This window comes from Vanellus vanellus (assembly GCF_965231255.1).
Source record: "Vanellus vanellus genome assembly, chromosome: 20".
Taxonomy (NCBI): domain Eukaryota; kingdom Metazoa; phylum Chordata; class Aves; order Charadriiformes; family Charadriidae; genus Vanellus; species Vanellus vanellus.
The window spans coordinates 7,571,142-7,594,667 of record NC_138925.1 but is presented as its reverse complement, the minus strand read 5'-3'; the positions used below and the strand labels follow the sequence as shown (position 1 = coordinate 7,594,667).

At 51.5% G+C, this 23,526-nt stretch overlaps 1 protein-coding gene across 2 annotated transcripts; it reads right to left on the bottom strand.

Annotated features, from left to right (window-relative positions):
- Positions 1-189: 189 nt before the first annotated feature.
- VWA1 (von Willebrand factor A domain containing 1) lies at positions 190-21,677 on the bottom strand (the record flags this gene model as incomplete). Of its 2 annotated transcripts, XM_082493553.1 has the most annotated exons (6): positions 21,399-21,677; positions 12,077-12,640; positions 5,484-5,762; positions 4,211-4,483; positions 3,165-3,434; positions 190-2,502 (listed from the first exon to the last, which is right to left on the bottom strand). In XM_082493553.1, the coding sequence occupies exons 1-6, from the start codon at positions 21,469-21,471 to the stop codon at positions 2,462-2,464; spliced, it is 1,500 nt and encodes a 499-aa protein (XP_082349679.1). In that variant the 5' UTR covers positions 21,472-21,677. The 2 variants fall into 2 exon arrangements, with proteins under 2 accessions (XP_082349679.1, XP_082349678.1); XM_082493552.1 differs by lacking the exon at positions 190-2,502 and having other exon boundaries at positions 3,097-3,434.
- Between the last annotated feature and the right edge of the window lie 1,849 nt (positions 21,678-23,526).

Genomic DNA, 23,526 nt, shown 5'->3' with positions numbered 1-23,526 from the left:
GATGGGGGTAAAGTTCCAGGTAAACCAGACTATGAAGTCGTGGGTGAAGTGCTTATTTTTTGATCATTTGAAATTGAGACGAATACCAGCCTTTCAACGCATACCTCTCATTAGAACAAAAGCTACGCTTAACAGATTTGCCCTTATTGCAATCAAGAACGAAGTAATCATTCAATAGCTCCTGTATTATATATTTAATTGTCTTCAAAAGAATGCATTACAATCGGGGGAATGACACATTAATGTATTAGTAAACTATGCAGGGAGTTGTGCAAAATTAATTTCTGCCCTACAGCAAGAATGAACAAGATTATCTTATTGCATGAGAGATTCCAGAGGCTTTATCTTCCCCTCAGCACAGAGTCTCCATTAAGGTTAATCAGTCACAAACGCACGTTCCAAAGGAGAACACAAATCATATGAAATCTTCTTATCGAGTTAATGAATGACTCGCCTCCCTCCTATCCCTTCCTCCTGTACAAGAAGACAGCCCAGGGCAAACGCTCCATAAACCTAGACGTGATGGATTCCGCACTCAGGAGACAAGGTCAATGACAAAGTTCTTCTCAGCTCCGAAAGGAGCTGGTTTAAGAAGTCCATAAGCAGAGCTAATGGAGGGTTTGCAGGATGGAGCGACACTGCATGGGGTCTCTCCAACACCCACCACAGCTTTAAAAAATAGTTCCATGTGTAGGATAAATAAGCAATAATTTTAAAACAGATCAAGCGTTACTGATGGAAGGTGTTCCCACTGATGCTGGAGTTTGCTACCAGAAAAGTATATACATTTATTTACAGCCCTAAGCTCTGAATTTTAGAACCATGCTGCTCCAATGGCTCTGTCACTAGGTATTAAAATTGTCTTTTTTTTTTTTTTTTCAGCTCCTCTTTCCAATGAGTAGTGTAGTGACAGCAAATTCAAGCCTGGGGCCAAAGGGAAAGAACTCTTCTCCCCTAAAGACCTGATTTTTAAGTGTAGCTCAAGCTTAGTGCTGGGTGGAAGCCCGGGACAAGACACCAAAGATGTGCTAGGTGTTTTCAGAGTGCAGAGGATAGAGCCTGTAATGATAGTGCCGGAGACTTACTGCCCATAATTAGTCACAGAACAGGCCAATTAATCTCCATATAGTGTCTCTGAGAGCAGAACTCATGTCCAATTTGGTGAAACTGATTGCAGGTAAGCCACAGTAATTCAGCGGTCATGATCCAGGCAGTACTGCACTGTTCTTTGGAGGTGTGTATTTAGACGAGAAACAAAAATAACTGTGTTAGATGGTCTTGCTGTCTGGCTTTTCTTGACTCGCTGCTGCTCCTTGAGCTCAGCTGAGGGCTGAGAGCTCTCGACTAACCTGCTGGGGAAGCCAGTTCCCGAGTTTTTGAGTTTCCTGCTCTCTCGGGCTGATACCAAATCCCAAGGCAGATGACTTGGGGTAACCGAACCCTTCAAAGTCCAGCTGGGATCTGTATGTCATTGCAGCAGATGACTTTAACACCAGTGCCAGAGGGAGAGTGGAACAGTGTTGATGAGACTCAAGAGTTGAGCAGGCGGACAGCGGGCAAACTTTTCTGCTAGAGCACTCTGACAGCGCGCACCTGCCCTGGCCCGGCGCGGCCCGACCGTTCCGTTTCTCAGAGTTCACCGACCAAACTCTGCCATGAACCAGAGGCCACCTGGGAACACTGAACTGCCCTTGCACTTTATAAAAGGCAGGATGTCTTTTATAAAGTGTCTCCGCGTCCTCACCATAGGCCAAGTGGGTTAACAACCTCTTTGCTTCCTCTTCTCAGAAATCCTGGTGGCTTTAACCTAATCTCCTCTGCATACTGTATATTTTTGTATTGTTTTATTCTTCTTTCTCCTAATGCTTTTCCCTTCCATCCCTGAGATGCTATACTTTTGGGATGCCTAATTTGAGCTACCTGTTGAGTACGCTGGATGAGTTGGAGGAAAGCTGCTCTTTGTCGAGTGTATCAGTTGCAATGGCTGTTGCCAGCGGGAATGGATTTGGCCGCATGTAATCATTCTCCGAGTGCAGGTGCCCAGAACGAAAGGCCAGGGCAGCAAACAGCTGAGTCTTGAACATGCTCATAAGCTGCAAAAATAAAACTGTATCAACATTTAATAAATAGAGAACGGGCAGTAAGCAAGCAATAGTGAGGATTCATCACTTTGCCTTCGGTTTGTTATTTGTCGGGCTTATTTATATAGAAGAGGGTACAGATTGGGGATCTATCAGTCGGATTGGTTGTTCCATCCAGCCAAGCCAAACCTTTAAGCTTTGGGAGAACTTGGCTGAGGACAGCCTTTAGGCTTGACAACCAGGACACCTCAAGGGACAGTGCAGGCTGGGAGATGATCTGTGAGCTTTCCGGTTTCCTCCCTTGATCCCTCCTTTTTGTCCAAGTCTTTGTCCAAGCAAGAGTCCTTGCTCTGCTGGGAATCGGTTCACTCCAGAGTCCGTCATGCTCTCTCTCTGTGCTTATATCCTTGGGCTTCTGTAGCTGGGAAGAACACAAAAAAGTATAATGTCAGCTTTATCCACCCGTTCTCCAAATTTGACTGAGTCAGAGATCTCCTCCCTGTGGTCATCTTCACTATCACTCCAGCCTCTTGCTGGGCAAAAGGCTGTGCTTCTGCACTGTCACACAGCTGCTTTTTAGCTCTTCCTTCACTTCAGCCTACCAAGAATCCCTTTGTGTTTCTTGACAGTAAGTGGCTTCTGGGTAGCGGAAGGAGGAATGCAGGCGGGTTGTGCCTTAATAGCTGCGTTTAATACTCAGCTGGTCCCTGCCACGTTGAAAAGTGAAGCGTAGCCAAGGGTTGAAATGACTTTTAAACAGCGCTTCCAATGCCCATGCCAGCTTTTAGCAGTATTCCCGCCCTTCGTATCCCAAAGTAGTGGCAGGACTGCCTCCACTTTTTCTCCTGCCTGCAAACACAACGCCACTAGGAGGAGTATTGCTCTTAAAAATGGGGGAAAGAGCCCGTCTTTAGACAGTACCTTTTGGGCTGGTAGCTGTGCTGAAGCCCTAGAGGCAAGCTAGCTGATGAGCACCGAGTATTTGAGGGCTGCTTTGCGGTGGATCTCCAGCACCTCAGTGCCCCTCAGGACACTTTCCCTTGGCTAAAGTGTGCCAGGATTCCGCCTTGCGCCCCAGCTCACCTGGCTGCATGTGCACCATGCGGCAGAGCCCTTTGCCTGGCTGGTTCTTGTACATGGGCTTCACACACACTTTGTTAGTGGTGCCTGAAGCCAGGTCTGTGAGGAGCACGCTGTGGATCTGCGGCGAGACGCTGATGACAGATGAAGGGCCGGTTTGCCGCCGGCATCTGACTCTGTAACCAAGGACTTTCCCCTCGGCGGAGTCCCAGGAGGCTTTCAGGGTGTTGGGGCCCATCTCCTCAAAGCGAAGGTGCCTCACTTTGGAGCCCTCTAGAGAAAGAAGACTCATGTTACTGTGGGCCATTGGTATGGAGTGGTCCTTACCGCCTAGCTCCTTGCTTCTCCGGAGGGGGGTGCTGAGAAGCGGTTGCCAGTCCAGACTGGTCTTTCTCTGCTGCAAAGACGCAATAGCCCATCGCTCTATACATCTCCGTGCTGGGGAAGCTCAGCCTAATTAGTCCTTAACTTTGTCCTGGTACCAGCACAAAATACTTTTGTTGGCACTGTTAGACACTGGCTGGCCCCCTCCCGCACCCTCCGCTGCTGTCATTCTCTGAGCTCCTCGCTCCCGAGTCCCAATAAGATCGAGATTTTTTTCCTCCTGCAGTATCTTTACAGGTACCTTTTCAGGGCAGAAGCTTCTGCTGGTGAAATTTCCACCCCTCTGATGCTAAACCACGCTAAAGAACAGACACTGAGAAGATAGGAGGGAAAGGCAGTTTTATTTCTTCTTTAGGGAGATTCAGGGATCTCCAGATCTGTTCTGCTTGTGCCTGCACCAGCAGCTTGGCAGTACCCGCCCTGTAATAGCACTCATATTGTGCGTGTCTCATTCTCTTTCAGTCCTATGCCTTATACATCTGCTACATCCTAATGGCATATAAGTGCTGTTCATCAGAAGCCGCAGCTTTCCCCTTCTCTCCTCCCCCCCCCCAGTAACTGGGCTGAGTTCTCTGGTTTTACCTAGAAGCAGACGATACGTGCCAAGAAAGAAGAGACTCGGTGTGCCCATATAGTTTCCTATCAGCAGAGCGCTGCTCACTCACCTTCCTGAGTGCATGCTTTGGCTGACAGGGATTTCTCCTGCCCCGATTTGTAGACGGCAGTCACTGTCACCAGGTAGGTTGTATTGGGCGCCAGATTCTCCACCACAGTGCTGTTGCGCTTGCCATCCACCTCCAGCAGCTTCGCTGAGTTCCCAGGGAGTGGCCCATACAGGATCTGGTAGCCGATCACGCTGTCCAGTGTCGGAGCCCAACTAACGTGGAAGCTGTGTGGCCCAGACTCGGAGATGAGAACCTGAGCTGGGCTTATTTCCTCTGAAAGCAATGTAAAAAGATGTGAATGAGTATGGAATTCAAGGTATAAGAATGCTGTCAGAGGACAAGAATTGACCTGTACCATATTTAGCTTCCAGGAGGCGGAAGAAAATCCATCCAGCGAGTGGATGTCAATAGCCATCCAAGTCAGCACAACCCAGCTCAGCCCTAAGAAAATGGTTTCTCTACCTGTGCAGCATAGAGGGGGCAAAACTACTCAGCCAAAACTGTTCTTGCTTGTGGAAAATTAATATTGGATGCAAGTTCATCCTGACTTTGTCAGCCCTGCTCAGGTTTTCAGTGTGCCACTTTTTTGCATGCTGCTATCCAGCGTCAACCTGAGTTATTCGTGTGGCCCAAAAGACCAGTCTGCAGAGAGGGGCTGGCTTCCGCGCTGAGTGCTCCCCCTCGCCTTCCCCAGCCGTGGACCCACCTGGAGAAGCAGCACGAACCCGCTTCAAGAGCATTACTCTCCTCTAGCTGCACCTGCAGCCTCAGGTAGGAGCCCAGGATCTCCTTCTTCCCAGAGCAGCTGCTCAAGCTACAAAGGTCGAAATTCCCCTTCGGCAGTAACCCACACAAGGCACCGCCGCCTGACCGTGGCACTGGGCTAGTGAGTAGGTGCAGCAGCCTGTGCTTTACCCCCCAGTGGGCTCTACACCTCAGCCCCGTGAAATACTTGCAAGCTGCAGCTCCTGCCTTCTTCTCCCAGGGCAGTGAGCTCTGCTTTCCTCCAGATTCATAGAGATTTTTAAGGTTGGAAGGGCATCTTATGACCATCAGACCTGATCCCCTGTTCTGGGCAGCCCAGAACATCTCTCTAAGGAAGGAGCTGCCAGCTGAGTGCCGGCACGAAGCAGCTCGTTACGTTCTGTCCTGACCACAACCGTCTGCCTCTTCCAATCAGACCATGAGACTGTGGGCTCTCCCGTTTGTTTGCTCTCTGTGAGGCTCAGCACGGAGGAGACATTCCCCTTGGTCACGACTGTGCGCGTTTTACCTGCCAGTGTAGTAACCCTTGTTGTCTGGGGAGGGAAGTAGTGGATGTTGGATTCAGGAATGAGCGCCACCTCGTAAGTAGTTTCTGGTGCAAGGTTGCTTAGCGTGAGGCTGGTGTGAGCCCCAGACACTTGCTTTGTCCTCTTCCTTGCTAGATCATCTGTTGGGGCGTACTCTAGGGTGTAGTAGCCAGTTTCTTGGGAGAGGAGTTCGGGCCACATCAGGCGGAAGCTGCTTGAGGTGATATCTACTGCATGGAGCCGATTTGCTTGGATAACATCTGGAAGAGAAACAGTAGCAAGAAGTCACTACTGACATTAATACGCAGAACATGGCACGTCTGAAATACGGGGCCTTCTGGGTGGGAGATGTAGCCTACAGCAGCGCTGGACGACGGCTGAAGTCACCTAGGGGTAGCCAAGCGCCTTCATAGCAATTCAGCGAACCAGCCCCTCTTTGAAAGGTTCAGGAACACAAAGCCAAATCCTCCAAGACAAATGTAAAGCTAAAAAAAAATGTAAACCACGTTTCAACTGAAGCAGCACTGTTTGGGTTTTCAAACAGCTCCATCCTCTCAGACAAGACCCTTTCACAGAACAAAGCTTGCAAAGGAGACGCGTATGTCCCAGCCGCCATGGGGTGGCATTTTGGCTAAAGGAATGGCTTGTGTGTGTCCGCACAACAGGCTTCAGCCCCAGAATACTACTGCAGCCTGCCTCCCAGGCACGGCCAGTCTCAAACCAGCTTGCCACAAGCCTCCAACTTGCTCTGCGAAGCCCCAGCTTTCCCTCTCCCTTCTCTCTGCCTCGTCCTCTAAGCTAAGGCCAAACGGGGCTGATGATCTGCTGCCACAGGAGGTCCGGCACAGCAGGAACCATGCCCCTGCCCACCCAAAGCTGCCTCCTGCCATCAAGAATTAATGTGGAGTGGTCCAGCAAGTTCTGGGCAGCCGCTACTGCCCGACAGATGTGTGGGAGTGACTGTGCCTGCCCAAACCGGCAGCTTCCCCCACCCAGCAAGACATTACCGCATACCCAACGTGGCAAGCAGAGCTGGCACTGCCTGTGAGAGAGCTGGAGACAGAATTCGGGCACCCAGGTTCCCAAATGCCTGCGGTCAGCTCATCCCAAGCTGCCGGTGGAAATCACCTACCAGGGAAACCAAACCACTACATCTTGTCATGTGTGTGGAGCAGCCCAGAGAGTGAAGAAACACGTTGCTCCCTGCTGTCTGCCTGTAGCCGGTGGTGGGGAAGAAGGGGCAGCGACTGGGGACTGTCCGGCATTTGCTGAGCCGGCTACGTTCATCCCAGCTGGTCACTCCCTGCAGTGTTTCACAGAGCTCCATTGTTTTGTGACATTCAGCATTCAGAGCCACCGTTGAGCTATTTCGCCTCTCTCCCTCTGCACAGAGGCGTCTCTTCAAGGCTTGGGCTACCTTTGAGTTTGAGACACGAATACCTCTTCGGATGCTCTGCAGTTCCCCCACCTTCCTCTGCTACTTCACCCTTCCGACACGTGTGGTCTCCTGAGCCCACGTCGGGCAGAATTCCACCATTCTCTGGTATTCCAGAGGGGCAGAAACACACAGGACTTTGTTTCTGGTTCCAGGGAAGTGGCATACGAAGCCATAAAGATGCTTTTTTTAAAAAAAACGATTTTTAAAAGCACCCTGAGCCTTCAAGAAGTGCATTTGCTCTGCGCAGGGTTACTCCTGAAACCTTATGGTAGTACTCTCCAGCTCAAGCTTAAATACTTCAGAGCACTGTAAGTAGCTCTCAGTGGCTGCCCATTACACGGAGGTAAAGGGAGGTACGAAAGTCTGCCCAGACCCGCAAGAGAACGGGGGGTAGCCTTGCACTCTCGGACTTGTCCTTTAAGTGGGAGAAGATCAGCTCTGCTCCTCCGAGCTGCTCCGAGTCCCTGCCAACTTCCCCGCACCAAATAAAGCAGCCTCATTTTTTCCTCTGAGCTGTTCTTTGGCTCTCCCAGGCAGGCAGGAACATTTCCCTTCTCCGTGCCCTGCCCGCTCCCGTCCCCACGCACTGCCAGCGGCGCTCCACCCGGCCGGAGCTCAGAGGAGGCAGCACCGCGGGATCTGGGGCTCTGCACCCTTCTGCGAGCCCCGCGACTACCGCTGGCCAAGCCACAAAGGAACAGGGAACAGAGGAGAGGCCCCAGCGCTAAAAGTCCTGCCAAAAGCTCAGGGAATGGAAATAAGGGAGCTCGGAGGCAGGGCCCAGGGATGCTGGGAATAAATCGGGCAGATTAAAGTGGCAGGGGACAACGCTTGATGCAGGAGCCCACAGCAAGAAGCTCTGCCCCTTGTTGCCAGACTACAGATGCCTTGAGTTATGAAGGGGGCAAAAAGCCCCAGAAAAGAGATGCCCGTGGTATGCTTCATAGCACCTCCTTGTTCCCAGAGGGAAGCAGCAAGTTAATCTCTTGTATTAGGCTGTCACGGTTTCACCCCAGCCGGCAGCGATGACCAGGCAGCCGCTCGCTCACTGCCCGTTCCCCCCGAAAGGGCAGGGAGAAGAGGAAGAAAAGGAGGGGAAAGGGAAAAAACTGGTGGGTTGAGATAAAGACAGCGTACTAGAACAGTATCAGAAAAGGAAAATAACAATAATAACGGTAAACGAATATACAAGACCTAAGTCACTCTCACCACCCGAGGGTCGGTTGTCCAGCCGGACCCAAGCAATGATCATGGATTCCCGCCCTCCCAGCCAACACCCATTTCTGTACTGACACCTGTGGTATGGAATATTCTATGGCCATTCCATCCTTCTGTCTGTGCTCCTTCTCAGCTTCTATGGGAAGCTTAAAAGAGTATTTGAAAAATATAAACATCAACTGGCAACAACTAAAACAATATGCATTATTGACATTCCTTTCATACCACATCTGAAGCACAGCAACCACTAGAAACAAAATTAACTCTATCTCAGCTGAAACCAGGACATAGACCCAGGCAGTGCCTTCCTAGCAACACTCAGAGACAGCTTGTGACATACTTGCCTTCCACCTCCTGCCTCTTGGTGACTTGAAACACCGTTTCACAGTCCCAAGTTCTCTGGCATCCCATGAACATTGGCGAGGTCAAGGTGTGTATAAGAAATGCAGCCACGTAGCAGATGAACCTGTTCTAGCCCTGGGTACATGATCCCCTCTCTGCAGAAGCTTCAGCTAGGACTGGGGACAAATCACTTCTGCTTTGTGGCTCTACTGCCCTACTTTGACGTGGATGGGAGAAGGGTTCTGATTTGGGGAGTGGTCAACAGACTTCTCCATTACCAGAGTGGACATCCAAGGTCTGAGATCACTCCCTCTGCTCATCTGCTTATATTCAGTGCTAAGTGAGAAAGTCAGAGGACTCTACACTCAAAGCCTTCACTGCAGCAGAAGTTAGGACCTTGTTTCAGATCAGACATGTGTTGCCCTGAACATGCATGGGAAGCGGCTGATGTTTTATGACTGCTGGGCAGGTGGGCTCCTGCAGAACTTGGCTTAGAAGATGGTGCCGAAGGATAAAACAAGTCAGCAATTGTCATTTCAACTGGCTGAGTGGAGAGCGAGTGGGTGCTAGCACAGAACCTGATGTCATCTCAAAGGAATGCCTTGGTTTCACAGTATTTGAAGGTCCTTCCCCAGAAGGAGAGCACCAAATGCCACGTGTTGGGTACATAATATATAAGATGCAATGGGAGAAGCCTGAGCTAGAGTCCCCTTTCCTTCACACTAGGAAAGGCAGCGGTATTTGCCAGCAGCCAGCTGTGGCCACAGCCAGGCTGGCTGGGAACGGTAGCCTGCTGCATTCTGCAGAATCGTTGTGTTGGGGCCATGTGCCAAGGAAAAAGAGAGTGAACATACACAGGCATCCACGGTCCCTGCCTTGCACCCTTCTGCAGAGCAGCACTACTGCAGCTATTTCAGTCTGCCGTGTCTCAGAAGCAGCCCATCTTCTCTGCTCCGTGACACAGCCAGGTTTTTCAAAAAGGGAACTGTGGCAGAGACGTCGCATCCCTTGGCCTCAGCAGAGCCTGTGGCAGGACAGAAATGTAGTTCGGAAGAGTAAAGCACCTTTCCTTCGTCTCCCTGTCCAAGTAGCGGCTGTCTTGGACTAAAAACCCTTGTTGTGAACTCCAAACTCAGCCCTAAGAGTTGGTCATGTTATTGCGCAGAATGACAGAATGGTTTAGGTTGGAGGGGACCTTGAAGATCATCTAGTTCCAACCCCCCTGCCCGGGGCAGGGACACCTCTCAGATCTGTCTGCTCAGATCTCTGATCAAATTTCTGAAGCCAAAGAAGGTGCTTCTTAACTGAGCAAACCCTACATAAGGGTGTCTGTATATTGAGGTACAGCTGCGGAGATTGAACTCCTGCATGGAGGGTCCTCAGCCCACCCGAGACAATAGCAACTGGGTCACCAGGGACCATTGTGCTGGAGTATCTGTGGAGCGGGCATGAAACACCCCATTCCTGGCTAAAGGGTGGAGGGGGGGGAGCAACTCTTGACAAAGCTTCTTTGTGCACCTAGAAAAGGCTTTTAAAAACCAGTAGCAAGAGATGAAGATAAGACAGCAGTGATAACAAAACCAGTCTGGGCCATTCCGGAGGTGGAAAGGTCTAATTTCTGCCTGCCAACGATCCTGTCTGTCGCTGCTATCCCAGGGGCCAGAAGCAAACAGGGTGGTGATGAGGGCTGCCTCCTCCAGGCAGGGAAGAGTGGACATATGTGGCTTTATTAAGGCTAACTCAGGTGATGTTACCAATGTCTGGTGTTTTTCTTAAAGCCCCAGCCCCTGGATTCATGTGGGAATCTCACCTTCCGTTAAAATCCCAGACTAGTAACTTTTAGACCTGGTGGATGCACAGAACACCACCCTCAGGCATAGCAGAGTATTTATTCCCTTTGCAGATCTTATGATCTTCAAGACAATCTTGTGCTGCAAGGATACGCAGGTGACCTCTCATTTTGGGATGCTATTTTATACCACCCGGATTCAGGATGCACTAGAAGCTGAAACAGCCACTTGAAACGAAAAATCTGGGGGGTCTGTGTGGCATCTGGTACATTCGAAGGACTGCTGGTACTGCCCGTACTCCTCCAGGAGAGAGGTGGATGATTGGAGGAGAACATAGTCCCTGTGTGTGATTTGTTAAATGACCATGGTTGGAAATAGGAAGAAGTTGCCACACGCAGAGGATTCCGCGGAAAGGGTTACTTGGAGACTCCAAAGCCAGCTCTAACCAACGAACATCGCAGGAGCCAAATGGAGAATTAAAACAGGATTTCCAACGGAGAGACAACCTCCAGAAAATGAATGGAAAGTCTGCAAAGTCATAGTAACTCACTCAGCTTTCCAAACAAATGCAGAGGCGTCTGGGAGGCTGAGGCTTTCCAATCACGGGCGCTCCCACCATGATGGCATTCAAGAGCTGCTAAAAGAACCCGCGTGGCGCAGCGCAGCATGCAGATTAGCGTGAGATGTTCCTCTTGGCTTCCAAACGCCTGTCTCCTGGCCCAGACTACGGCTCTGGGTCTCCTCAGACCCTTTCCTGGATGCTATCAAAAACAGGATGGCTGAAAAATAAAATCTGCAGTCTGTTCCTGCTCTCTGCGCAGCAACCGCCACAACCACGCGAGTAACAAAGAGGTAGCAGTTGGCCTCCTAAACCTGACGAGTTGGGGCTGGGATTTTCTTCCAAGGGCTGTGCTAGCCAAGTTGGGCTGTAGATCTGGCGGATGCAGAACACGTTACAACAGGGGATTTATGGAACAAAAACATTCCTCTCCGACAGTCCCAGTGCTGATAGCAACCACCATCCTTAATTGCTCTTTGTAAGAGAAAGAAACAACTGCCAGCCCCTCGTAGGCAGGAGGCGGAGATCTCGGTGTGCGCCAGCCGCTGTGCCTGCACACGGCGGTGTGCGTAGGAAGTCTGATCTGCCCTAGAGAAGAACCTAAGGGAGCTGACAGGACCAAACCCTTCCCAGGCATACACGTCCCATTTCACGTATTCAGAGTGTTCGACACAGGCGTGTCCTCCGCCTCCCTCAGACGGCGCACAGCCAGGCAGCGGTTTAGAACGAAAAATTCACCCTGAATGTGAAAATCAAATTCAAGGGGCTTAGGCACCTTGCTCCCACAGTCAGCAGCCTCTTGCTGTGGTTAGACCACTGCCTGCTTGGGAAGCCGTTGGTTAACAATTAACCTGTGCAGGTGGGAGCATTTCCGTGCCACGCTTGAATTGTAGAGATGTCTGTGACCTGCATGATTCATTTCAAAATCTTGTGGGTTTTTAAGGAACCCAGACAATACGCTGCCCGAGCCTCCCTCCTTCATTAACAACACAACGACTCATTACAAACACAAGTACAGTTCACCGGCAGGTCTGCAGAAGGGAACTTGTCCCAGTCAGTCATGGGACCTTCCAAAGGTAATAAAGATATTTGTCCCAGACCTCCTAAAATCCTTGCTTTACTCACATCTAAAGCATCATGCACAAAGCACCTCCCACTACCTGCCCTGCAGAGCCATATTCAGCCCCGTTGCAAACTCCCAGTGACCACAACCCAGCCCCACCGTACCTAAGATAGCATCGCGAAGCTCCTTTGTGATGATGGGTAGGTCATCGACGTCCACAAAGTGCAGGTGCTTCTCTGGAGGCTGGCTGGCCGCAGCAGAGAGTTCCAGGTAATTCCCCCGGCCAGTGCTGACAATGAAGACTGTCACTCCCATGTCCTTCAGGAGCTGCATGGGTTCGGAGATGTCATCGGTGGAGAAACCATCTGTCACCCAAACCAGTACCTTGGGCACATCTGGCCGGGCACCAGCTTCATCACTGAAGAGCTTCTCCTTGGCGTAGGAGAGCGCTTTGCCTGTGTTAGTGTCGCCCATGAGCTGTTGAGTGTCCCGGATGGCTTGTTGCAGGGTCCCACTGGACAGGTACCGGTCAAAAGGGAACTCCATGGTGGGTGTGGTGCTGATATGGATGATGCTGGTCTGGACATCTTTGGGGCCAAAGGTGAAAGGTCGCACAAGGTCCCGCATGAATTCCTTGACTCTGGAAAACTCATAGTAGGAGACGCTGCCAGAGCTGTCCAGCAAGAAGAGCAGGTCCCCCTCTGAATTGGAAACAGACGGCTGGGGACCTAGCAGGGGAAGAGAGAGGGAGGCGCGTTAGTGAAATGGTGTGAACCCATCCCTGCACAGGCGTCTGTTGGGAAAGCTTGGTTATCTGGTGCCAAATCTCAGAATTCAGCGAGAGTTTTGCTGGGTAGAGACCCAGCTGAACAGCAGGATTGTGACCTGTGTTGGACTGTTTGTCTCCCACTGCTTTCTTTGGGTTCGGTCTCACTTGGGGACGTTCCAGCTGCTCAGCTTGATCGAGACCCTGCCCAAGAGGGTCACTGCACAGAGAGAAGCCAAGGCACTGCAGTGGAGCTGGAAAGAGCTCTTGGAGGCACTGCAGGACAGCAGCCTGCTGCTGGTCTGCCCGGCCACAGGACCCTCTCAGCAGCACACTTCAAACACACCACCTAACCCACGGGGTTTCGTGTTGGCCAAGAGGGTAAGAGACATGCAAAGGAACAGTTGGAGCATCTCAGCGATACAGCAGCAGCAGCCCTGAGCACTGGCGGTGTGCGTGGTCCATCCCTGGGGACAACGGCTCGATATCCAAGCACGCAAGTGTTACAGCTGTCGTACCCCAGGGAATTCGGTGGGCTGAGACAGCTAACGGAGACTTCGCGCAAACAGGGTCAGAGCACCTCAGCCTTGCTGTGTGCAGCTTGCCCTCTGGCCATTGGCAAAGGCCAACACGGCAGACAAGCTTGGCCTTTTGGAGCTCACTCCTTCTACATGTTCTGCACCTCATCTAGGTCAACCACCATTCAACAGAGGTGAGGCTGAAGATGCATCTCACCCAGCTGCTCTCCAGGAGCAGGGAGAGGACCTCCCCCTGCCTGCGATGGCTCCCTGCCCTCCAGGCTTTGTTGCCAAATTTGTTTTTAAGTCACGTTTTACATATTTGCAAAGACAAAAAGACAGTGAAGAGGAACAATAGTTACTTTTTTCTTCCTTTCCATTCACATGCGTGATCCCCACTCTTCAAAGGGGTACTTGGGCGACCAGAACAGACCCCGTGTCTCTCAGAGGAAAAAGGCCAGTCATGGGAGAGGAGAGGTGGGCCAAAAGACTGAAAAACCGGGATGAAATATGCTTGACTTCAGTCTAGTGCCTGACTCCTGAGAAAATACAGCTCCTCGTGGAATGAGGGCAGGATGAACGCCTGATACTCCTCTGATCCAAATTCAGCCTAGATGCATAACACATGGAAGCAGAAAATGCCATCGCAGCAGTGAAGGGAAGTAATTTCCCGGGACACTAATCTCGCCTCCTTGTGCTTAAATCCTGCACAAGGCTGGGGGGGGGGGGGGGCTGGAACAGAGCAGGAACAGGCAGGGCAGAAGAGAGGCCCTGGACCTGATGCTGCAGGAGCAGTGGGAGCTCCAGAGCACACCTAACACTTACACGCTACGAAACCTCACGACAGTCTTTCCAGGCACATGTTATTAACAGAAAAACTGAACAGGCATGGCAGTGGAAAGAGGCAGGAGCTCAGGCACAGGAATCAGGGTAGAGCCAAAAGTACAACCTGCAAGTCCCGAATCCTGCGCTCGCCGCTGCAGGAAAAAAAAAAAATAATGCCTCTGAGCCACATCAGCTTGCACCGACACCCCTTGTTACACAACACCAGGCTGATCCTCAGCACTTTCTGCTCCAAGCTGGAGGTGGACGCATTCCAGGAGCTGGGAACATTCCTCACCAGCTTGAGCCATGCCCCGTGCCAGGGAGTCGCCTCTGCCATCCAGAGCTGCTGCTCTGGGCTAACGCCCAGCAGCCCCAGAGAAAGGAGCAAACTGCTGATGGCGAGACTGAGAGCAACTGCCAAGGTCAGACGCAACTTTTGGGCTTGAGACAACTTACAGGTTTATCCCATCTCCTGACAATGGCAGCGTCTGGAAGAAAAAAAAAAAAAAAACAAAAAAACAAAGAGCTGTATTTGGAAAAGAAAGACATGATAAAGGAGCTTGATGAGAAAAACTGCTGGCTCTGCTCTCCCAGGAGAGGTGGCTGATTCTCAGAACTGGCTGCCGCTGGGTTCGAAGGCCACGGTCCACGCACGGCTGGCAGAAAGCTCCCTGATTTATACCGCTGTTGGCAGGAAAGCCTGCAGTGGAGGGACTCCTCCCTAGATCGCTTTTTAAAAGCTAGGCTAATTGGATGTTTTCTTGCTCTTCTGAATACATACTGACCTCCTTTCCCAGACAGTCTTAGGAGCAGCACCTCCAAGGGGCTCTGGGACAAGATGTCTGGGAAAGGGCTGCACAGACCCATACGTGCAGAAGAATGCAGTATGTCAGGAAGAACATGCTTATGAAGGTGTGGCCTGGAGTCCTGCTCCATTTGACCCATTTTCTTGCCATTTCAATTAATCTGCTCTGTAGCAAGCACAAACGCATAAGGGACTCTTCTACCACTCTTGGAGCTTGGGAGATTTACAATAGCTGGAATATCAATAATGAATTTGGAAATCTTTTAAGCACCACCCTGCTTTCTGACAGCTTTTTGAGGTGCAAGAAGGGAGAAAAAGCCTTGGACCAGAGATCCCTGTCAGGCCATTTGGGCTCCTCTATCAGAGAAGGGATCGGGAATGGGGGGCGGCGGAGCGATTTGGGCTCTGGAGCACAGATGGGCTCGGTGCGGCACACAGTGGGTGAGTGCTGGAGCCATGTGTGGTAGCCAAAACCACAAGGCAGTAGACAGCTGAATGGAAAGGCTCCTGCAAAATTAATTGCTCCAAGGAGACAGCTCATGCAAACAGGTCTCTCGCCCTGCAGAAAGCCATGTCAAGGCAGGCCCGGAGATGGCAACGAGCCTGGCAGAGAGGAGCAGGGGGCTGCTAGGCCAAGAGGCAGACAGGAGATGGCAAAATCAAGAGGAGGGAAAGGACCAGGACAGGGAACCAGTGTGTGGGTACACGGGGCCGATCACATGTCCTGACAGTGAAACTTAATGACCTGAGCACAGCAAAGATCACGAACCAGCAAGAGCACAGCCATTCAGGGCACGACACAAGGTGGAAAACAGAAGGTGGAGAAGTGGTTCAGGCCCGAGCCACGGGGCACTTGGTCCTCTTTGCCCAGTCTTCATTCGGACAGTCTTTGCCCTGCTATTCATTTCAGATGTCTGCCTGTGCAACCCGGGCACGAGCGCCTGGGTCTGTCCCACGGCAGGAATGGTGATGTCTGTGTGCTCAGGAATGTCAGGGGGAGGAACACTGGAGAAAGGACCGGGGTGCTGGGAATGCCCACAGGATGGGGGACAGAAGTGACACGTGTGAGTCAGGACCACCCTTATTGCACGCGTTACAGTAGAGGTGTGCACTGGAAGGAAGCCAGAGTGCCCGCAGACACGGTCTGTAAACGTGCAAATAAACACGCTGCCCACAAGTCAGAGTGCTGCTGCAGAGACCAAGGCGGCCGGGGACCCCTCTCCCAGAGTAGGTGCTGGCTGAGAGGGCAGAGGCATACCAGCTCTCCTGAAACAACAGGAGAAATCAGACGGAGCCTTCAGAAATGGAAAACGTTAAAGTTACTTGGAGGTGACTCCACAAGAGACGCTGGGAGGAGGCAGGAGGGGGACCTGCCGCCTGCATGGATTACAGCCAACGCTGCGCGGCCCAGCACAGCTCAGCCCTGTGTTGCAGACACACACACCCAGCAACTTGGCGTTCAGAGCTGAGCAGAAAATAAACGTGAAGTCCAGTAAGCTTTCCTGCTTGCCCACAGCGACGTGCAGTTTCATCACCACATCGCACAGTAGAGCTGAACCCGTGATCCCCGCTGGTTCCTAGAGCTCCCTGCCTCCAAACGGCATTCCAGCAGGGCAGAGCAACAAGGGCTTTGTTTAGAGCTTCTGGCAAGTCAAACACATGTACCCACGGCTCTGTGCACTCCCCTCCACTGGAAGAGACACAAGCCACTTACTTGGCTGGCAAGCCGTGGCAAGAGATCCTGGCAACCTGATTGCCGCCTCCCAGGAGGAAATCATAGGATCATAGCATGGTCAGAGTTGGAAGGGACCTTAAAGACCACCTAGTTCCAACCCTCCTGCCATGGGCAGGGACACCTCCCACTGGACCAGGTTGCTCAATCACTGGTTCTCCCCTCTGCTCCTCACCAGTTTGAAGAGCGTCGCTCCTTTCCCAAATCTTGCAACAAACAGCTGTGAAAGCTTCTGACCCTGGCAGGGCAGGGATCAATGGCCAAAGGACATTGCTCACGAGTGGTAAACAGAGTCACGCGCACCAGCACTCTGGGAGGGGAATCAGGAACTCACCACGAGGGGGAAGATGGGGGCAAAATCCCACTACTGCCAGAACTACCTGCGTGGGGGAACACATGGGCGAAAACCAGAGTGGAACACCTGCTCAGAAGAGAACATCAAAGGAGAGTCAAGAGCCAAGCCCCTGTCAAATTGCACTCTTGACTGCTCCCTGCAGCTCTGGGGCACCAGGAGAGCTGGCCGTCACGTTAAGGTTCTTCAGACACTGGTTTGACCCATCAGACGTTGCTGGAAATAGCTGTGTTAATTAGGAGGCTCTGCAGGAAGAGCTACAGTTTGACACCGCAACGGTCTTCCTGGAGGGTAGAAAGCATTGGTTAACAACTGGTTAACAAAAGCAGCAGTTACACTGGTGGGCAGGTGTATATATATTGGAGCTAAAGGGATTGTCTGTGGGTGGAGCAGAAGGCTAATCCTTCATACAGGCAAATACCATCACAGTTACCTCTACTTAACACTCAGCCCTGCGTAAGATGGAAACTAATTCCTCCCATTCAGATTTTGTCAGCAGGAGGGATCCATAAAAACACCCTAGACAAAGGATCCACTACATCAGGAGTGTGGCAACGCTTATAAAGTGACTGGATGCTTCATCCACCTTCCCTTCAGGTTGAGGTTTTCAATTCCCTCATCTTTCTTCCTGCTCTTTGTCCTTCATCCAATATAAACATGCCATCCGTGCCAGAGGTGGGGCTGAGCAGATTCGTTACCAGTAAATCCCCGCGTTACGCAAGCAGACGCTGTTTTCAAGCGGTTTCCTCGCTTTACAGCAAAAGGAGAGGGGCTGGCTGGCAAGACGCCAAGTGCAGATCTCTCACTTTCAGTGGGATTGCGAGGCAAGCGGCATCCCTCGGCACCCCCCCGCCTCCTCAACCGGCCAGCCTTTGCTGCTGAGGAGCTGAGGAATAACTCCGCAGACCGCTCATCGTGGCTGTTCCCGTGCTCTGCTTAAGTCTAGGTGTTGAGAGATTAGTTGTTTAGCTTAAATAAGTAAGCTTTGATTAGAATAGACTCCTTAGGGTTATAATACGGTGTGATTTGTGCTGTTTGCCGGGCTTTACTTGGCGTGAGTAGCTAGATTTGCTGAAGCCTTTAGGCCGCAATAGAGTTAATTTCCTTAGGAATTTTCCTAGCAGCTGGTACAGTGCTGTGTTTAGTCTTAGTATGAGGAAAACGTCGATAAGACACTGATGTTTTGGTAGTGTTTTCCCTAAGTCTGGGTGAGCGCAGGTGCATGAGAAGTGTAAACCAGAAGATAAGGAGGTGACAACCATCGGCAGAGACTACAAGTCAACAAGGCAAGAGCAGTCAATGGCCGGCCTGCCCGGACACGGAGAGGGGATCCAAGAAGGTGTTAGGAGACCCCAGACCAAAAATCACCATTGATTTTTGAGAAAAAAATCACGCGACTAGATGACCTTTACAGGTCCCTTCCAACCCAAACTATTCTATGATTCTATGACTGAAAGACCCGTGAAGAGCACGAAGAGCACGTGAGGGACGGGTGTATCGACGGCAATGGCGAGGGTATCGTTGCCCAGGGATGTCTTTGTTTGACATCCCTCTCTGGAGGCACCCAGCCCGGGCTGACCCTGCCGCTCTACCTTGCAATTAAATCCTTTATTTTTATAAAATCCGACTGCTGCGGGAAACCAAAGGTTGATCCTGAAGAAGGAGGGAGCGTGCCCGAGAGTAAGTGCATGTGTGTGTGAGGAGTCAAAAGGGGCACCCGTCGGCTCACGGGGGTCACCCGCTGCAAAGGGACCCTGCTCTGAGCAGTTAAAGGCTCAGGTGGTGTGTATGGGGCTCCTTGAATGGGGGCGCGAACGCTCGGGCAGCCACTTCTCCTTTGGGGAACAACAGAGAGCAGACCCTGTGGTCACCCTCCAGCTGGTTGGTGGCCAGTAAACACATATCTGTCATGCAAAGGAGTGTTTTGAAGGGATCGATATGGGAGCAAAATGTCACCATGGAGTCACAGTGCTGCCTATTTAAACGTTTGGCTGTTCCAGGAGAAAAACAGCTGGTCAGACTTCCCTGTCTAACACTGGGATGCTGACAGGAGATATCCGCTTCAGGAGCTCCCTGCGCACTCGGCTGGGACCTGAACACATGCCGCACGCCTGATTTACGTGGGCTTGGAACTTGTAGAGCACAAAGGCTTTAACAGCCAAAAAAGATCATGTCCTGTCTTGGTTAACTACGTTTGAAATCCCATAGTTGTCTTCCCTTCTCGCTGTTTGGCCCTGCAAGGAAGAAAGAAGTCCTACTCCGAGCGGAGCCAGGTTTGGAGGCTGAAGAAGGCAGTCTGTGCTTCCCTCTGGCCCCTCGGGATCACAGTGAGAGGCAGGAGGAGAACGGCAACGCCTCTCCCATAAAAAGAGGTGTCCCACCAAGCCAGCCAGGAGGTGTTTTACGCTTAAAACCACGTCAGAGAGAGGCCTGTGCCATGGGAGGTGGCTACATCACCGGCCCGTATAAGGAGCTGAGCCCCACCAAGCAAAATACGCTTGTGTGACTGAAAGCCCAAACCGCCTGCGCAGGTTCCAGCTCGTCCGTGCCACAGATTACAGGCTGTAGGTTGAGAAATGGCCCTTCAGACAAATTCCTCTGGCAGGAAGGAAGCTGGGTTGCCATCTCTTACGATCTTTTCAGGAGTTTCACTATCTCTGCTCTTTTATTTAGAGCCTCAAGGGTCCTGGAATCATGGAATTATGCCAGGTACTGAGCTGTGCTTCAGAGAGCAGTAAGCGCAGGGCCCTCTACAAAGTGCGTACGGATGGGCCGTGTCTTTATTTTTCACTCGCTGCACCCACAGGGACGGCAACATCCCCATCATTTTCTGCTGATGCTAGTCCAGAGTAACCAGGTAATGAAAACCTAACTTTCATTTATCAAAGCCCAGACTATCAAATGGCCATGCTTGACAGTGATGCAACAGAGATCTGAATTTGGACCCAAAGAGGAAAGGGGTGGAACTGGTCACGCGACGCACTGCCTTGACTTTGTACCTTGGTGCACTAAGTCAATAGTGTGCATCGCCCTCAAAAAGCTCATCATTCCTGAGCATGTAGAAGCACCTCTGGCCACCCAGTAGCTTCCTCACTTTGTCCACTGCAGCTGAGAATAAAGCCACAACCGTTCACATTCGGTCAAGTCCCTGGGAAACAGTTATGAACACGCATCCCTACCTCTCAAACAGTTCCTGCCATTGCATGACCATGGCACACCACCATAGCACCTCCAGGCAAGAGCTAGCCCATGCCCCGGAGCCCGGCCGGCCTGGCTGTTTGCTCAAGGTTGCTTCAGGGGGCACCTGGGAGGAGCCGAGGAGATCCCACATCAAAGCCGCTGGGGAACGGGCACCTCACCGGCCAGCGGGTTCCTTTCCTCTAAGGGCGCTCGGCAGCGGGCAAGCCAAAGTCAGTGCATCAGCAACACAACACGCACAACTTTGCCTCTGGATGAAGGCACAGTCCTTCTGGAAAGCCACAACTTGCTTTTTCACATACTCTGAAGGCCTCAGCATTGTTTTTAGCCCGGGCTGGGGAACTGCCGCACACACTCCCACGGCAGCAGAAATGCATGACAATAGGAATAACTGCTGCCTGCGTGGACACGGGGCATTGCGACAATGCCAGAGGCAGCGGTATCATTCCTGAACCGGCCGGTCTCACTGAGGGACGGGATCCAGCACCCTGTAAGGGGATCCGAGCACTAGACACAGTCTGCTCTGTGTACCAGACACAGAACCAGACCCCAGCAGCCTGGGCTGCTGTCTGAGGACCTCCTGTCCACATAGACGAGAGGTTCACTTCTCCTTTCACACCGGATTACATTTCCCAGGTGCAGTGAAAACCAGACGCAGCCAGCAGTAGCCCTGCAGTCAAACAACAGAACCTTTTTCTGCTTGTGAACACAAGGCAGAAAAATAATTGCAACAGCTCAGCCATCACGATGTGGGCTACGTCTTCTGCCCAGCACGACAACGCAGGAGCCAGGAATGAGACATTCATCTCCCCCTTCCCCGCTCTCAGCTCCGTGAGACTGACCCATAATCATTTTCCCTGAACAGTATCCAAGAGAAAGCACTTTAAAGAGGAAACGTAGTGACTGAATTACAGAGATTAGCAAGAGAACAAGACGACAGGTATAGTATCAACCACTGCTTTTACTTCTCTTAATCGATGTGCCTCAGTACATAGGTAACAGTGAGAATTCAGGACTTTTTCCATATGATCGCACTAAACTCTGCAAGTTTCTGAAACGGTTTCCTTTCCGCTGCTGGAAACAAGCAAGATAAAATTTCTTTTGAATATGGCAATTTTAGAAAGGTTTTTTGTTTGTTTTGTCCCTGCGCCAGCAAAGTAACACGCAAGTACAACTATACACCTAAAGCAGCCATATAACATCAGCTTTTATTCTGAAAAGGTTTTACGAGAAGCTCTAAGGACCGGGAGGTATTAAATGGGGGAACGCCTCGTCTTTTCAGGCACTCACCTCTCTCAGGTGTGTCCTGTCCCGCAGCAAACTGCAGCCACAGACCAAGAGAAAGCACTGTCTTGGCCAACATAGCAAAGTCTGGTCCTGGGCAAACTACCTTAAATCCACAAGCTCGGCTCTGTGAAGGCAGATGAAAGGCTTAAGATCAGTCATATTACGTGCGAGGATCCACCAGATCCCGGGGTGCCGCTTTTACGCTGCTCATGCCTTGAGATCCAACCGCTTCTTGATGTGTTTTGCTGGGCTGTGGTGTAAGCTCTGGCTTCTGTAGGCAATTTTCCTTCCCCCCCCCCCCGCCCCCCCTCCCCCCCCACTCCTTTTAAAGTCATAAATCCATCTTGACAGGAATAGCTGGAGGAGAGGCACAAACAGCACCCCTGCTGCTGTTCCTCTCCCGAGCTGAGCTTGCCCCAGGAGCGTGGATTCAGTTGCAGGCAGTCTGTGTGCAGCTGGGCTGGTTTGAAAAAATATATCCCTATAGATAAAACTTTGGCCCTGCAAGACACTGGCAGCAGTCCAACTACCAGGGGAAGGGGAAAAAAAAAAAAAAAAAAAGAAAAAAAGAAAGAAAGAAAAAAAAAAAAAAAAAGAGCTCAGAGAAATCCAAATCTGCTCTGCTCTGGAATGAACTAGAAAACTAGAAGAAGGAAAAATACGTATACAGAGGAAAGAAAAAGTGGAAAGGCTGGGGAGCATGCCCTGCCCTGGGAATATTGGCTAATCTTCTGGGAGGAGGCAGGCTGAGCATTCCTCCAGGTCCTAGCGCTACCCAGCGTGTCCCTTCCCCTGCGCTGCCCCGGGGCCAAACCCCAGAGGACCAACCAACGCCATCCCTCGCCCCTGGACACGGGAGAAGAGCTGGTGCAGGAGCCACCAAGAAACATGGAGCCCGCGGGAAGTGGCCACTGCCGAGGTGGGGAGTGGGTAGAAAAGGGCACGAAGCAATATTCTGTAGCGCTGCTAGCCCGCTACGTGCCCGCTGGTTATCTCCCTTCAGCGTGGCGTTACAGACATTCCCGAGTCTGTGACTTCTGAGTCAAAGGGGACTCACATGCCTGAAGATAAACCCGTGACAAGTATCTTACTGGGTGGTGGGGCAGAAGAGTTTGGCAGAGAGCGTATACCAAAGACCCCGGGTTCAACCTTCACCGGCGCTCAGCCTCTCTTTTTCCCCTGTGTGCAGGGGATTTTTGCCAGAATAAAAAAGAGACCAAACCCTTCTCCTGGCTGCCCTGATGTCCACGTACCTGCTTTTGGCTCCCGCGCACCAGGGGGAGGTGACAATAGTCCCTTTCCCTTTTTTCACTTTAGGTTTTAACATGTGCTAGTTCTGGACAGACCCGGGACGTTACTAGCAGAGAAATGCTGGAAAGTTACACCCAATTATGAAGAGACCAATCAACCATCACCATCCTTAACATGGGGAGTGCCCAACAAGACAGCCTAAAAAGTAGCGAAGGAGGAATGTTTCGAAGCCTGTGGGATTGCTGAAACTGGCGAGCAATATGCTTCCAATTTGATTTTTCTCTCTTCTGGGAACTGTAAAAAAAAAAAAAAATGAACAGGAGTTAGGAGTCAGGGAGCTGCGCAGGGTGGAAAAAAGTTGTATCCAAACTCATGAACCAAATGGAAAGCCAGAACGGGCCCAAGAAACCAGATCCGATGGAGCGACCGTGGATTCACTCAGCTAGCTAAACTCCCAGTGTCTCCCCTCCCAGTTCGGTACCCAGCTGCATCCCGAAGGGGCTGTGCAGTATCGGGTTGTGTGACACCTCAAGGCCACGCGGCATAGCCCTGTACGAGTGACAGCCTCACCCACCGGTTCACGCAGGCTGGAACAAGCATTGTCCCAGGTACTCGAGAGAATTAGATACCCCTGCTCTCATTCCGAGAGCACGTCACTTGTGACGTCCCCTCAAAGGTGGCATCTGGATCCTGCCGCAACAGCTGCGGTGACCAAATACTGTTGCTAGCTGGTTTCCCTGACACACGGAGCGGAGTTTCAGCGTTAGAGCCCACTGAGCTCAGTCTGGGTATTAGCCGCTGAGTTATGCCTGACCGTAGGCACAGGGGGCCCAATCGTTGCCTCTCGACATCAAGAGCAGACTTTTTTCCTCTGGTTTCG